Source organism: Puma concolor, chromosome A3 (assembly GCF_028749965.1).
Source record: "Puma concolor isolate L17-30 chromosome A3, mPumCon1.1.hap2, whole genome shotgun sequence".
In the NCBI taxonomy this organism is placed as follows: domain Eukaryota; kingdom Metazoa; phylum Chordata; class Mammalia; order Carnivora; family Felidae; genus Puma; species Puma concolor.
Genome location: NC_141669.1, coordinates 79163181 through 79180957, shown reverse-complemented (window position 1 = coordinate 79180957; position 17777 = coordinate 79163181). Strand labels below are relative to the sequence as shown.

At 35.7% G+C, this 17777-nt stretch overlaps 1 protein-coding gene across 1 annotated transcript in view; it reads left to right on the top strand.

Moving 5' to 3' along the window:
* TMEM131 (transmembrane protein 131) overlaps positions 1–17777 on the top strand; it is a 239982-nt gene that overhangs the window by 129502 nt on the left and 92703 nt on the right. The window contains exon 5 of the mRNA XM_025932297.2: positions 7117–7240. Coding sequence (XP_025788082.2) covers positions 7117–7240 — 124 coding nt within the window. The remainder of the gene's footprint in view (positions 1–7116; positions 7241–17777) is intronic.

Genomic DNA, 17777 nt, shown 5'->3' with positions numbered 1-17777 from the left:
TTTTCTGGGAGTTTGGTAGTTTTAGGATAATTTTTAAATTTACTAACATAAAGTTGTTAATGTTGTTTTAATGTTTGCAGTATCTGTAGCGATACCTCCTTTTATCATTGCTCATACTGATATTTTGTGCCATCTCTTTTTTCTCTCTCAGTCTTGCCAGGTAGTTGTCAACTTACTAGTTTTTTACCCCCAAGAAGGGTGAACTTCTGACTTCATAGATCATCTCTGTTTTACGTGTTTTATTACATTGATTTCCACACTTGCTTTTATCCATTTTTTACTTGTATCTTCTTTAGATTTAATTTGCTGTTCTTTTTCTCATGACATGGATGCTTAGTTCATTAAATTTTAGGCTTTTTTTTTCTTCAAATATATACATTTTAATTCATGAATTTTTCTTTAAGCACAGAATCAAGTTTATTTTACAAGCTTTTAATAAGTTAAGTTTTTAATTTTCATTCCAGATAGTTCTTAATTTTTATTCAGATTTTGTCTTTGATCCATGGGTTATTTACACATGCATTGATCTATTTACATATTTATAGAAAATCAAGTTATCTTTTCTTATTGATTTCTGTTTAACTGGGCCAAGACTAGAAAATTCTGCATATAAAAGAGTTTTATAGAAGGGATAGAATAGAAAATAACTAGCAAGATGGTACTTTAACCAGATCAATAATTACATTAATTGTACATATAAATAGTCTAAACACACCAATTAAAAGACCAAGATTTTCAGATTAAAAAAGCAAGACTCAACTAACAATAGAAACCCAAAATATAGGAAGCAAAACTGACAGAACTGAAGGGAAAAGTAGACAATTCAGCACTAATAGAGACTTTAGTACCCCACTTTCAATAATGGATAGACCATCTAAGCAAGAGATAACAAAAGAAACAGAAGACCTGAAAACAGTTCAATGCCATTAGACATCTATAGAACATTCCACTCAACAACAAAGTACTTACACTGCTCACACACACAAAGAACGTTCTCCAAGATAAACTGTATGTTAGACCATAATGTAAGCCCCTATAAATCTGGAAGTCATACAAAGTATGTTCTCTGATAACTTCATTCTTTAATTAAATAAATTGGCAAGCAATAAAAAAAAAGAATCTTGAGATATTAAACAACATATTCTTTAATAATGAATCAAAGAAGAAAATCAAGAAAGGAATTAGAAAATGCTTTCAGATAAGTGAAAAGAAAATATACCAGAATTTATGGGGTACAGCAAAAGCGTTGCTCAGAAAGAAACTTACAGCTATAAATGTCTTAATCAGCAAAGAAAAAAAATCTCAAATCAGATATCTAACCTTCCACCTTGAGAAACTAGGAAAAGAAAAGCAAAATAAAAAATAATTAGAAAGAAATAATAAAGACTAGAGAAGAAATAAATGAAATAAATGAAAAACAGCAGACAATATTAACAGAAATTGGTTCTTTCAAAACAGCAACAAATTTGACAAACCCTTAGCTAAATTAAGCAATAAAGAGAAAAAGACTCAAGTTACTAAAACCAGGAATGAAAGAGGTGATCTTTGTATAGAATATAACCTTACAGAAATAAAAAAGGATTGGGGCACCTGGGTGGCTCAGTCGGTTAAGCATCCAACTCTTGATTTTGGCTCAGGTCATGATCTCATGGTTCGTGAGATCAAGCACCTTGTCAGTCTCTGCACTTGTAGAATGCACTCTACAAGTGCAAAGCCTGCTTGGGATTCTCTCTCTCCCTCTCTCTCTCCCCTCTCCCACTCATGCTCTCTCTCTCAAAATAAATAAATAAACTTAAAAAGAAATAAAAAAGGATTATAAAGGAATACCATGAACAACTGTATGCTAACAAGTTCATTAACTTAGTTGAAATAGACAAATTCCTGAAAAGACACAAATTTCCAAAGCTGACCTAAGAAGAAATAGGAAATCTGAATAGACTTATAACAAGAGTTTGAATTAGTAATCAAAAAACTTCCCAGAATGAAAGCTCTGACTCACAGAAAGCCTTATTGATTAATTTTATAAAAAATTCAAAGAAGAATTAATACCAGTCCATCATAAACTCTTCCAAACAATAGAAGAGTGAACATTTCCCAACTCTGTATGTTAGGCCTGCATTACCCTTATACCAATATCACACAAAGACACTATAAGAAAACTACAGACCAATACTCCATGTATTCCTCCACAAAATAATAAAATATCTAAAAAAGATTATATACCATGGCCAAGTGGCATTTGTTCCAAGAATGCAAGGTTAATTTAACATCTGAAATTCAATTAATGTAATATACCATGTTAATAGAATAAATGGGAAACATGTGAGTATGTCAGTAAATAACACACACAGAAAAGGTTTTGAATAATACATCCTTTCATGATAATAACACTCAAAAAACTAAGAATAGAAGAGAATTTCCTCAGCCTGATAAAGAGCTTCTATGAAAGTCACATAGTTAACATTCTGTTTAATGGTGAAAGACTGAAAGCTTTCCCCCTACATCCAGAACAGGGCAGTTATGCAAGAAAAAGAAACAGTAGGCACCCAGACTGGAAAGGAAAAAGCATCTCTATTTTCAGATGTTATACTCTTGTATATAGAAAATGATAAGCAGTCCACTTTTAAAAACTTGGAATGAGTGAGTTCAAGGTTACAGGATATAAGATCAATATACAAAATTATATTTCTCTACACTAGCAATGAGCAATTTAAAATTAAGAAAACAATTCATTTATAATAAATCAAAAAGAATAAAATACTTAGCTATAAATTTAGCAAAAGTAGTGCAAGACCTATATATTAAAAACAACAAACCATTGTCAAAAGAAATTAAAGAACTATAAATAAATGGAAGCCATTTCATATTCAGAAATCAGAGGACACAAATAAAGATGGCAGTACTCCCTAAATTGATCTATGAATTCAACAAAATTCCCATCAAAATACCAACTGACATTTTTGTAGAAATGGACAGGCTGATCTTAAAATGGACATGAAATCAGAGGGATTCAGAACAGCCATTCTTTTTTTTTTTAATTTTTTTTTTAACGTTTTATTTATTTTTGAGACAGGGAGAGACAGAGCATGAACAGGGGAGGGTCAGAGAGAGGGAGACACAGAATCTGAAACAGGCTCCGGGCTCTGAGCTGTCAGCACAGAGCCCGACGTGGGGCTCAAACTCATGGACCGCGAGATCATGACCTGAGCCAAAGTCGGCTGCTTAACCGACTGAGCCACCCAGGCACCCCCAGAACAGCCATTCTTTTAAAAGGAGACCAACATTGGAGAATTTTTAGTGCCCAATATTAGAAACCTATAAGTTTTAGTAGTCAAGACACTGTGACACTGCCATAAAGATAGACATATAGGTAAACAGAAAAGAATTTAGTTTCCAGAAATAGAAATTTACATTTATTGCCAATTGATTTTGACAAGAGTGCCAAAACAATTAAATAGAGAAAGAACAGTCTTTGCAACAAATGGTGCTGGGCCAACTGGGTATCCAGATGCAAAAGAATTAAGTTGCACGCCTGCCTTAGAGCATACACAAAAATTAATTCAAAGTATATAATAGAGCTAAATGTAAATGTCATAAAGCTGAACTATAAAAGCTTTAGAAGAAAAGATTGGAATATATGAACATATCTCCATTATCCATTGGTTTATGCAGTGATTTCTTAACTATGACCCTAGAAGCACAAGTGATAAAAGACAAAATATACAAATTGAATTACATAAAAATTAAAAACTTTTGTACTGCATGCAAATGATACCATCAAGAAAGTTTGGGGCACCTGGGTGCCTCAGTCAGTTAAGCGTCCGAATTTGGCTCAGGTCATGCTCTTGCAGTTCGTGGGTTTGAGCCCTGCGCTGGGCTCCATGCTGACAGCTCAGAGCCTGGAGCCTGCTTCAGATTCTTTGTCTCCCTCTCTCTCTCTGTCCCTCCCCCACTCACACTCTGGCTCTGTCTCTCTCTCAAAAATAAATAAACGTAAAAAAAAAAAAAAAGAAAGAAAACAGTCCACACAATGGGAGAAAATACTTGGAAAAAATCTCATAAGATACTTAGATCCACAATATATAAAACTCTTGCAACTCCTTAAATTTTATTCTCTGTTTAAATACAGTGTTTCCTTATCTCTCCTTGTTGACACTTCATGAACCCTTTCAGTCAAGAATTTATCTTTTTTTAAAGTTTGGGTTTTACCAGGGCACCAACTTCGGCTCAGGTCATGATCTCACAGCTCATGGGTTCGAGTCCTGCGTCAGGCTCTGTGCTAACAGCCCCTGTGCTAACAGCCCTTGCTTATGCTGTGTCTCTCTCTGTCTCTCAAAAATAAATAAACATTAAAAAAAAAAGTTTGGGTTTTACCCATTAATTTTGTCCATATTCCTTAAATATTCCTATAGTCCACCTTCCAAATATTACCATTTCTAGGTGTGCCCTACATATCTGCTTCTCGCTTTTTTTTTAGCTCTGTCTTTTAAAATATTCTGAGTATGTATTTTTTTTCTTGCTGAATTGTGAGCTAAATTGTCGATCCGATCTTCCAACTCACTAAGAGATTTTTACCTACCTTTATACATTGTACTTTTATACTAATAATTTCTTTTGTTTTCTGTATGATTTCTTGCTTCATTTTACTAATATCTTGCCATATCTCCTTAAGTATATCACACTGTGCTTGTTTAGTTCCTGGTTCAACTTTTCCAACTTCAGGTGTGTGTTACTCAGCCTTTACCAGGTTATGCTATGACCACAACCAACCCAAAATCTTAGTGGGATGTAGGCTAAAAGCAGCACTCCTGAGATAGGCCATTTCTTGGAAAAAGAATACAAGACAACTTTTAAAACTTAATGTTACATGTCACTTTTGCTAACATTTCATTGACCAAAGAAAATCATGTGGCCAAGCCTAATGTTGAAGTAGAATTCTCTCACAGGTTCAGTCAGCAGATTGGAAATACCACAGTTTATCACAACATTGTATGTTTTCTAATTCTACTCCTCATGGAGTTAACTTAAGAGCTCCTGTCTTGTAGTGCATATTGAGGAAGGGCAGAATAGAAAGACTTGGTCTTTGTCTCTTGTGAATTTAAGAAGGGAGATGATCCCCAAGGTAGAAAGACCCAGTTCCACACACACATACATGTAAAAACTATTAATTGTCCTGTTTGCCACCACTGTATCTGATAGTGCTTAGGCAGAAGCATCTGGGTGGAGATGTAAATGTAATCAAATAGCCCTTGGTCTTTGGACTACCAAAGAGGAGTTAGAGGCAGGTGTGCTCCAGGGTAGCTGATTATCAGCTTCTTAGCTCTCTAAGCCTCTCTGCTATTCTAGGTTGAAAGGGCAAGCTCTGATTGTTCCAGGGCAAGCAAGGAAAGAAGGAATTGGAGAACAGAGTTTTGAAGCCTTCTTCTACCCTAGCCTCTCATTGTCAGCTTAGGCTATTCTTTGTCCCTCACTTTTCCCCACCTGCCAGTTCAAGGCAACCTTCTGTTCCCCCCAGGGTTTCTTACTGTTTTTTAGTTAATCCTTGGAATCAGTACCTTCCTCTAACTTCTAAATTTTTCCAGGATTGTTGTTGGGGGGTGGGTGGGTTCAAGGAGAGCCAGGAGCATGAATAAAATAAAAACATGGACCAGGGGGTACCTGGGTGGCTCAGTTGGTTAAGCATCTGACTCTTGCTTGGTTTCAGCTCAGGTCATGACCTCACAATTCATGAGTTTGAGCCCCACATCAGGCTCCAAGCTGACAGTGCAGAGCCTGCTTGGGGTTTGTTCGTTCTCTCTTTCTCTCTCTCTTTCTCTCTCTCTCTCAAAATCAAAAATATTTTAAAACAAAAACACGTGGACCAGAATGGTTGCCTGAGGAGAGGACCTTGTGAAAGAAGTTGCATTTGAATTAGAAAATGAGGATTTGGATTGGAATAGGGGGATAGGGAGGAAAACAGAGCAAAGAGATTGGTAAAGCCATGGGGGCTATGCACATGAAACCAGCCTGATCCAGGTTGGAAGGTTTAGATTGTGAAAACATAGGGAGTTAGTTACTTGTTTAGGTCAGGTGATGTCAGGGTAGGGAGGATCTTAATTTCCACTAAGGCAGGGGGGGAGAAAAGGGAAGGGAGGGAAGCTCACCCGTGCACACTCTTACCAAGTGCCTGTGCTAGATAATATGGAAAATATGGAGTACACGTATAATGTTACCTTTGTCTGAAAGGTGCTGATAATCTTGAGGAAATAAAACTGGTGCTAATTAAATTATTAGAGGACATTAAGAAACAGTTTATTTGCAGAATTCTCTGATGCTGTAGGAGTTAGGAGGCCTGCCTGTACAGCTGAGATTAGCTGTGTAAGTACTTAATGGACTGCATAACTAAGGAGATGCCACTTTTAAGAGGAAACTCTAATGTGGATACCAAGGAGAACATTAAAATGGATCTGTGGATGTCAGATCACTGAGTGTGTGTCCTCCTTAAGAGGAGGCAGTTTAGTATAATGAGTTAGAACATGGACTAAAGCCAGATGGCCTGGATTCAAATTTAGATTCCAAGTATGACTTTGGACAAGTAACTTTTCTGTGCCTCAGTATCCTCATCTATAAAATGAGGACAATAATAGCCCCTAATTCATAAGGCCGATCTGCTCACATAACTTTGCCACTCAGTTTCTCCTAAATTGAAGAGCATGTATCAGTGGAATTTGGGGAGAAGGGGACATGATTCAGAATTAGTAGGAAAGCAGGGTGGTATTACAGAAGGAAATGAAAAGATCTGACCATTTTATTCCCTGCCTGCTTCCTCACTAGACTGTAAGCTTTATCTGGACAGAGATTTACTTCATTGTATCCTAGCCCCTGGCTCAGTGTGAGACATAAAATGGGCACTCAGTATATATTTGTTGAATGACTAAATGCATTTCTATGTGTAATTTTAAATATAAACCAATTAAATAGTTTTATATGTTTGGATATGTACTTGTCCAATAATTTTGATGTTTAAATTTTTTTAGCAGCTAGAAACTAATTCAACAACTAGAAATAATCTTTGAAGTATTTGTGACAGTGGTTTTGTTTTTTGTTTTTGTTTTTGTTTTTGTTTTGCTTTTACAGGCCAGTTGGAATGCCAAAAATGGAAAAAGTTTACTTACATAATCCTAGTTCTGAAGAAACTATTACTTTAGTATCAATATCTGCTACAACATCACATTTTCATGCATCATTTTTTCAAAATAGGGTAAGTTTTTCTATAAATGTTTCTCTTGAGTTTGAAATTGAAATATCTAGATGTTTTATGTATAATTTCATTTTGCTATAATTAAAATCCGGTTCGAGTGTTTCATATTTGTTGCGGGTTTCAGTTTGCCCCATTTCCTAAGAATTATCACTTCTACTCTTAAACACACATTGTGTTTCTCAACATAAAACAATTTAACAATTCCACTTTGAACCTAAGTACTCTGAAAAATGTAGTAGTCAGAAATTTAGTTGATTTTGTTTCCTTTTTAAATAATAAGTAATTCCTCAGTGTTGTGTTAGTTTTCTATTGCTACCTAATATGCTACCACAAACGTGATGGCTTTAAACAACCCCCACTTATTAGCACATAGTTTATCAGTTGTAAGTCCAGTGTGTTCTTTGCTCAGAGTATCATAAGGCTGTAATTAAGATGTCAGCAGGGCTCAGTCCTTGACTGGAGACTCAGGGAAAATCCACTTCTAAATTCACTCAAGTTGTCGCCAAAACTCATTTCCTTATGCTTGTAGTACTGAAGTCCCCATTTCGTTGCTGGCCCTTGGCCAGGAACCTCTCTCAGTTCCCCAGGGCACCCACATTGCTTGTCACCATCTTTAGGCCAGGAGTAATGTGTCATATCTCCTTTATGCTTTGGATCATTTTGGCTTTCTCTTCTGCCACCAGTAGAGAAAATTCTGCCTTAATCATGTCATTGGGACCACCTGGATAGTCTCCTTTTTCATGAAATGAATGAACTAATGTCCTCAGTTACATTTGCAAAATCCCTTTTTATCATGTAAGGTAATTAACCACAGGTGTGGTAGCTCCGCATCCTTACAATCTCAGAGATATTAGGGCAGGAAATTTGGGAGGCTATTTTAGGGTTCTACCTACCACAAGTATCCTCTAAAATTTTACTTTATAATCATTTTCAGAGATAGTTTGCAGACTTGTTATTTACATAAAAATTAATCTGACAAAAAAGTTGGGTCTTAATAAATTTTGAATTTGAGAGAATACATACATTAATCTTTAATATATAGACTGCTAAAGTAACAAATAAGCTTCAAAAACAGCTAAATAGCAAGTATTAGAAGGAAGTAAATAAGTGAAACCTAATTTCATCTTCCCAGAGTTTTCACTAATTCCTTTGAAGAGATGTGACCAAATCAAAAGGAGCTTTTTTAAAAAAAAGCATCTAAAATTATATCAATTATTTAGATTTTATACTTCTCCCTTCAAAAATCCTATTTCATCATATGCTGTCCTTAGCAACATATGTTGCTAGCAACATGTCCAGCAACTTCTGAAGTCAAAAAAAAAACAAAACAAAAAAACCTTAATTTCGGCTTTTTTAAATTTAAAAGTATGTTATTAACAAGGAATTGATGAGTTACCATATTGCTTTCAATAGCAAAAACTTCATTTTTGTGGTATTCATGGAAAACGCCCCTTTTCTAATATATTTCTTTAAATAAGTTTCCCTTGAGTTATTTTTTGTTGTTACCTAAAGGATGTTTTCACAGTTTTTATAAACATGCTGATGTTCTCAAATAATAAAATCCCAGTGCTAGAAGAGATTTGTATATTCATCTAGTCTAATAATACCCTCATTATACAAAATGAAGAAAGAGCTCAACTCCAGAGGGGTTTGCCCCCTGTCATGCAGTTAATGACAGGATCCAAGGTGAGGGTCTAGGTGTTCTATTGGCCTATCACTTAATACGGTGATTTGTGTCGTATTAAGCTATGGTGTGTGGCATATATGTTATGCCACCTGTACACAGAGATGCACTTATGTGTAAATGCAACCACACAGGCACGGCCAGTATGCAGAGACATGTTGGGTTAAAGGGCAAAATAGTGAAGTGAAAATGGAAACAGTTTAAAAATAGTTCACAACTGCCCTACAGATTTTATTTTTAACTTGTTAATGGTACTTTGCTAATTCAAGCAATGTTTTGTTGTTTTTAATCATCCAAGCTTAACCCTGTTAAAGGGTTTTCATAGACCAAGAGTTACAATTACAGATTCTTACAGGGGGCAGATAGACAATGTAAATGAGAGAAGCAGGCCATGTGGAGTGAGGGTGACCTGGAGAGCACGTGGTCTGTCCAAAGGAATCAACCCACACTCTGTTCCAGCCGGTGGTTGCCATGTGGGAATGTAAGCGCATGCCCCATTCTTCTCATGTTCCAAGAAGAAACAGAAATAGGAATTTTTATATGATATCTTCCAGTTTTTACACATTGAAAATAAATTCAGTTTTAGAAAGACAGATGGTGTGGACCAAACAAAACAAGCTAACGGCCACTAGTTTGACATTTTCGAACTAGACTCTCCCAGGGACTTATTTCTGCACATGAACTTTATGCAAAGAGGAGAGTTTTTCTGAAAATTCTTCAGAAGGTAAACTAAATGTGCATGTTAGTCAAAGGACAAGTTGAAAACCAATATGTGTTTTCCATTGTCAGGAAATTGGATTACACAATAAAAATAATCTATACCCATCAAAACCTCCAGTTAGGTCAGCTAGATTTGGCTTCAAAAGCAGCTAGCCACAATCTGTGCAGTCTTCTCTGTCTTCTTCTTCCTCTTGGTTTCCGTTTTTACTTCTTGCAGTAAGGTATGGATTCCCAACAGCTCAAGAAATGGAGAGGAGACATGGAATGAATAATGAATTCTTAAGGGAAGAAATAACCTTATTTCCCCTCCACTTCAATTTTATGCCTATGATAAGAGCCTTTGGTGAACAATGAAAAGAGTCTTCTCGTGTTCAGGAGAGTAGACCATTTCTGTAATTTTATTTTAACTCCTTGTCACCTTCTGAATTCCTGGTCGGGTCTTATTTCCTTGAGAATAGAACATTTTGTATAACTCACTTAAGTTTTTGGTTATTTACCACTATCATCTCTATATTAACTAACCAGTAGGAAATAGAGAAAAGAATCATTGTTTTCATAAGGCCAGGTTTAAATAACCATTTTATAACACACACGCAAATAACCCTCTTATAGGAAGGTCTTGTTTTAACCTGGAAATCAAGAAGAATAAGGGTAATAAGGAATGTGTTTGTGTGACAATTTGTTTTTCTTTGTTTAACTTCTAATAATTATCTGTTATTTATAATTACCTGCTAATTAACTATAGTTGTCTAATTAGTTATAATTACAATTAAAATTACATAATAAGACTGCAACTTAGGCCTACTCATCTTTCATGACTGTATTGTATATTAGTTGTAAAATATGTAATACATATTTTGTGTCTAAGAATACAGATTTTTTAATACTCTAATAGTCAAATTTTGATTATGGTAAGAATTATTTTTAAAATTGTGATGTAATTGTGGTATAACATTGTGTAAGTTTAAGGTATACAGTGGACATATAACACTGTGTAAATTTAAGGTGTACAAAGTGTTGATCTGATATACTTAGAGGCGCCTGGGTGGCTCAGTCAGTTGAGCGTCATGACTTTGGCTCAGATCATGATCTCACGTCTCAGCTCGTGAGTTTGAACCCCACGTTGGCTCTGTGCTCAGAGCCTGGAGCCAGCTTCGGATCCTATGTCTCCCTCTCTCTGTCCCTCCCCTGCTCATGCTCTATCTCTCTCTAAAAAAATAAACATTGAAATAAAAAAAATTTTTTGATACATTTATAAATTGCTATAGGATTATCACCATAGGATCAGCTAACTTCTCTGTCATGTCACATAATTATCATTTTTATGGTGAGAACTGTTAAGATCTAGTGTCTCAGAAACTTTGAGATTTACAATACAGTTTTATCTGTGATCACTATGCTGTGCATTAGATCTCCAGAACCTCTTTTTCTTATAGTTGCACGTTTGTACCCTTCAACAACACATCACTACTTCCCCCTCCATCCAGTCCCTGGTAATCATTGTTCTACTCTCTGTTTTTACATGTTTGGCTTTTTTATTTTTATTTATTTTATTTTATTTTATTTTATTTTTTAAGTTTGAGAGAGCACAAACGGGGTAGGGGCAGAGAGAGTGGGGAGAGAGAGAATCCCAATCTCTGCACTAACAGTGCAGAGCCTGATGTGGGGCTTGAGCTCCTGGAACCATGAGATCATGACCTGAGGCGAATCCAAGGGTCTGATGCTGAACTACTCAGGTGCCCCAAGTTTGGCTTTTTTAGGTGCCATATGAGTGATAGCAGAAAGTTTTTGTCTTTTTCTGTCGGAATTATCCCATTTAGCATAATGCCCTCAAGGTCCATCAGTGTTGTTGCAAATGGCAGGATTTCCTTTTTTCTTATGACTGAATAATATTCCACAGTGTGTGTGTGTGTGTGTGTGTGTGTGTGTGTGTGTGTGCGCGCGCGCGTGTGTGTGTGTGCGCGCACGCGCGTGCGCATATCTTTTTTACCTATTCTCTTCAATATCCTGTTTTCATTTCCTTTGGATAAATACCCAGAAGTCAGATTGCTAGATCATATGATTGTTCTATTTTTAATTTTTTGAGAACCTCCATACTGTTTTAAACCAGTTTACATTCCCACCAACATTTATACAGGATTCCCTTATCTCCACATCTCATCAATACTTGTTATCTCTTCTTAATGATAGCCATTCTAACAGTTGTGAAGTGCTATCTCATTGTGGTTTTGATTTGCATTTCCATGATGATTAGAATTGTTGAACATTTTTTTGTATACCTGGTAGTCCTGTCTCCTTCGGGAAAATACCTATTTGGTTCCTCTGCCCATTTTTTATTCAGATTGTTTGGGGTTTTGTTATTAAACTATAGGAGTTCTTTTATGTATTTTAGATATTAACCTCCTATCTGACATATAATTTGCAAATATCTTCTCCCATTTTGCAGGTTTCCTTTTTGTTTTGTTGATCTTTTATTTTGCTATGCAGAAATTTTTTAATTTGATGTCGTCCCACTTGTTGATTTTTGCTTTTGTTGCTGTGCCTTTGGTGTCATATTAAAAAAAAATCGTGGCCCAGGCCAATATCAGTGTTTTCTTCTGGAGGTTTATTGTATTAGGTCTTACGTTTAAGTCTTTAATCCATTTTTAATTAATTCTGGTGAGTGATGGAAGATAGGAGTCCAGTTTCATTTTTCTGCATGTGGTTATCCAGTTTTCTTAATACCATTTGTTGAAGAGACTGTCTTTCCCCATGAAGTGTTCTTGGCTCCCTTGTCAAATATTAGTTGACTGTATATGCAGGGATTTATTTCTGGGCTCTCTATTCTGTTCCATTGGCCTATGTGCCTGTACCATACTGTTTTGATCACTTAGCTTCATAGTATAGTTTGAAAGCAGGAAGTGTGATGCCTTAGGCTTTGTTCTTTCTTGAGTCTTGCATGCTTCCATGCAAATTTTGGGATTGTTTTATCCGTTTCTGTAAAACATGCCATTGGGCTATTGATAAGGATTGCACTGACTCTATAAATGACTTTAGGTAGTGTGGATATTTTAACAGACAGTTATCAGTATATTCTTCTAATCCATGAGCATGAGGTATCTTTCCATTTGTTTGTGTCTTCTTCAGTTTCTTTCATCAAGGTTTTATAGTTTTCATAACACAGGCATACCTCAGAGATATTACGTGTTTGGTTCCAAACCACCGCAGGAAAGTGAGTATCACAATAAAGTGAGTATCACAATAAAATGAATTTTTTTAGTTTTCCAGAGCACATAAAATTTCTGTTTACACCCTACTGTAGCCTGTTAAGCATGCAATAGCATTATGTCTTAAAAAACAATGTACATACCTTAATTTAAGAATACTTTATTACTAAAAAATGCTTACCATTATCTGAGTCTTCAGTGAGTCATAATCACTAATTACATATTACCATAAAAATAATAATAATAAAAAGTTTGAAATATTGCAGAAATTACCGAAGTGTGACACAGAGACACAAAGTGAGCAACTGCTACTAGGAAAAAATAGCACCAGTAGACTTGATCAATGCAGGGTTGCTATAGGCCTTCAATTTGTTACAAAGAAAAAAAAAAAGATAAATAAAGTAAATGCAATTATCTGCAAAGTGCAGTAAAGTGGAGCACAATAAAATGAGGGTACAGCTGTACAGATCTTTCACCCTCTTGGTTAAATTTATTCCCAGGTATTTTTTTTATGCCACTGTGAACCAGGATAGTTTTCTTTATTTCTTTTTCAGATGTTTCACTGTTAGTGTATACCAACACAACTGATTTCTATATGTTGATTTTATATCCTGCAACTATACCAAATTGGTTGATTAATTCCAACAGTTTTTTGGTTGAGTCTTTAGGATTTTTATTTTCCAATATATGAGTTTATTGTCAAATTGGTTTCCATACAACACCCAGTGCTCATCCCAAAAGGTGCCCTCCTCAATACCCATCACCCACCCTCCCCTCCCTCCCACCCCCATCAACCCTCAGTTTGTTCTCAGTTTTTAAGAGTCTCTTATGCTTTGGCTCTCTTCCACTCTAACCTCTTTTTTTTTTCTTCCCCTCCCCCATGGGTTTCTATTAAGTTTCTCAGGATCCACATAAGAGTGAAACCATATGGTATCTGTCTTTCTCTGTATGGCTTATTTCACTTAGCATAACACTCTCCAGTTCCATCCATGTTGCTACAAAAGGCCATATTTCATTCTTTCTCATTGCCACGTAGTACTCCATTGTGTAAATAAACCACAATTTCTTTATCCATTCATCAGTTGATGGACATTTAGGCTTTTCTCTCTCTCTCTCTCTCTCTCTCTCTGTCTCTCTATCTATATATAAGACCATATCATCTGCAAATATGACAGTTTTACTTATTCCTTTCTGATTCAGGTGCCTTTTATTTCCTTATCTTGCCTAATTGATCTAACTAGGCCTTTCAGTATTATGTTGAGTAAGTGTGGTAAGAGTAGGCACCCTGATCCTAGAGGATCAGGGCACCCTGATCCTCAGTTTTTTGTCATTGAGTATGATGTTAGCTGTGGATTTTTCCTATATGGCCTTTTTTTTTTTTTTTTAACTAAGATATCTTTTTGTGTTTATTTATTTTAAGAGAGAGAGAATTCCAAGAAGGCTCCATGCTGTCAGTGCAGAGCCCAACATAGGGCTCAATCTCACAAACTGTGAGAGCGTGACCTGAATCAAAATCAGGAGTCCTACACTTAACCGAGAGAGCCACCCATACATACCCTTATGTATGGCCTTTATTATGTAGAGTTGTATCCTAGCTGTACCCAGTCTACTGGGGGTTTTTATCATTAAAATATGTTGTATTTTGTCACATGCTTTTGATTTTTATGTTTTATCTTTTATTTTTATCTTTTTATCTTTTGTTAATATGGTATATCACATTTACTGATTTGCATATATTGAACCATCCTTTCATCCCAAGGGTAAATACTGCTTGGTCATGGTGTATATATAATACTTTCAATGTGTTTTAGATTCCATTTGCTAATATTTTTTTAAGAATTTTTGCATCTATATTCATCAGGGGTATTGGTCTGTAGTTCCTTGTTTGTTCTTGTCTGGCTTGGTATCAGGGTAATGCTGGGTTTGTCAAATGAGTTTTGAAATGTTGTGTCCCTTCAGTTTTTTGGAAGAATTTGAGAAAGATTGGCATTAATTCTTCTTTAAATATTTGGTGGAATTCATTAGTGAAACCAGCTTATCCTGAGGTTTTCTATGTTGGGAGATTGTTGATTTCTGATTCAATCTTCTTACTCACTGGTCTATTCAGATTTTCTATTTCTTCCTGTTTCGGTCTTGGAAGGTTGTTTCTCAGCATTTATCCATTTCTTCTAGCTTATTTGATTTATTGGCATATAATTGTTCATACTAGTGTTTTATGATCCTGTGTATTTCTGTAGTATCAATTGTAATGTCTCCTCTTTCATTTCTGACTTTGAGTATTCTCTTCTTTTTTCATGGTTTGTGTAGCTAGAGGTTTGCCAATTTTGTTTTATCTTTTTGAAAACAGCTCTTAGTTTCACTGTTTTTTTTTTTCATTATTGCTTTTCTGCTCTCTATTTCTGCTCTGATTTTTATTTCTTTCCTTCTGCTGACTTTGGGTTTCCTTGAGGTGTAAAGTTAGGCTGTTTATTTGAGTTGTTTTCTTAACATGTACATTTACTACTATAAAGTTCCCTCTTAAAACTACTTCTGCAGCATCCCATAAGTTTTGGTATGTTGTATTTTCATTTTCCTTTGTTTGAGTATCTTTTTTTTAGGTTTCCCTTTTGATTTCTTTTTTGACCCCTTGGTTGTTCAGAGATATGTTGTTTAATTTCCACACATTTGTAGATTTTCCAGCTTTCCTTTTGTTGATTTCTAGTTTCATACCATTATGGTCTGAAAATATACTTGTTATTATTTCCATCTTCTTAAATTTGCCATGAGACTTTTTCTGTGTATTCTCATATGGTCTGCATCAGAGAATGTTTTATGTGCACTTGAGAAAAACATGTATTTGCTGCTATCAGATGGAATGTTCTATAAATGTTAGGCCTATTTGGTCTAATATATGGGTCAAGTCCAACATTTCCTTGTGGTTGTTCTGTCTGGATGATCTATCCATTGAAGAAAGTATGGTATTGAGGTCCTCTGCTTTATTTTTGTGTTGTCTGTTTTCTCCCTTCAAATCTGTCAATATTTGTTAATGTATTTAGATGCTCAGATGTTGGGTACATATGAATATATAGTTGTTATATCCTCTTGAAGCCTTGGCCCCTTTATCATTATCTAATGACCTTCTTTGTCACTTGTGACCATTTTTGGCTTTTAAAGTCTGTTTAGTCTGGTAAAAGCATAGCTACCCCTACTCTCTTTTGGTTTCCACTTGGACTAAATGGCTTTTTCCAGCCCTTCACTTTGAGCCAGTTTGTGTTCTTAAAACTGAAGTGAGCCTTCTGTATGCAGTATAGAGTTGGATTTCATTTCTTTCTTTTTTTTTTTTTTATGAAATTTATTGTCAAATTGGTTTCCATACAACACCCAGTGCTCATCCCAACAGGTGCCCTCCTCCATACCCATCACCCACCCACCCCTCCTTCCCACTCCCCATAAACCCTCAGTTTGTTCTCAGTTTTTAGGAGTCTCTTATGTTTTGGCTCCCTCCCTCTCTAGCCATTTTTTTTCCTTCCCCTCCCCCATGGTCTTCTGTTAAGTATCTCAGGATCCACATAAGAGTGAAAACATATGGTATCTGTCCTTCTCTGTATGACTTATTTCACTTAGCATAACACTCTCCAGGTCCATCCATGTTGCTACAAAAGGCCAGATTTCATTCTTTCTCATTGCCACGTAGTATTCCATTGTGTATATAAACCACAATTTCTTTATCCATTCATCAGTTGATGGGCATATAGGCTCTTTCCATAACTTGGCTATTGTTGAGAGTGCTGCTATAAACATTGGGGTACAAGTGCCCCTATGCATCAGTACTCCTGTTTCCCTTGGGTAAATTCCTAGCAGTTCTATCGCTGGGTCATAGGGTAGGTCTATTTTTTATTTTTTGAGGAACCTCCACACTGTTTTTCAGAGTGGCTGCACCAGTTTGCATTCCCACCAACAGTGCAAGAGGGTTCCCATTTCTCCACATCCTCTCCAGCATCTATGGTCTCCTGTTTTGTTCATTTTAGCCACTCTGAGTGGTGTGAGGTGATATCTGAGTATGGTTTTGATTTGTATTTCCCTGATGAGGAGCGACGTTGAGCATCCTTTCATGTGCCTGTTGGCCATCTGGATGTCTTCTCTAGTGAAGTGTCTATTCATGTTTTCTGCCCATTTCTTCACTGGGTTATTTGGTTTTCGGGTGTGGAGTTTGGTGAGCTCTTTATAGATTCTGGATACTAGCCCTTTGTCCGATATGTCATTTGCAAATATCTTTTCCCATTCCATTAGTTTTGTTGATTGTTTCCTTTGCTGTACAGAAGCTTTTTATCTTCATGAGGTCCCAGTAGTTCATTTTTGCTTTTAATTCCTTTCATTTCTATATCTAGTTCCTGTGTGCCTTTTGATTGGTGAATTCAATTTGTTAACATTCAGAGTTATTCTTGATATGTAAAGACTTACTAATGATATGTAAAGACTTACATATTCTTGATATGTAAAGACTTACTAATGCCATCTTCTTAATGGCTTTGTGGGTGTTTTGTATTTCCACTGATTCTCTTTTCCTCTGTTTCCGCCTACCTTTAAGACTCGTGATTTTCCATGGTATCAGTCTGTTTCCCCTTTAATTTTTGTGAATCTGTTCTTGCTTCTTGATACCATGAAGCTTACGTAAAACATCTTACAGATAAAGCAGCCCATTTTAAGCTGATAGCAACTTAACTTCGGTTGCGTGTAAAAGCTTTACCTTTTTAATTTTTCCCCCTTTTTTTATATGCTTGATGTCATTATTTAACTCTTTTTATATTTTGTATTCATTAACAAATTATAGTAGCTATAATTATTTTTCATACTCTTCTTCTTTAACCTTTGTATTACAGTTAGGTGGTTAACACACCATCCCATTACAGAATTAGAATTTTCTATGTCTAACTGTGTATTTACCTTT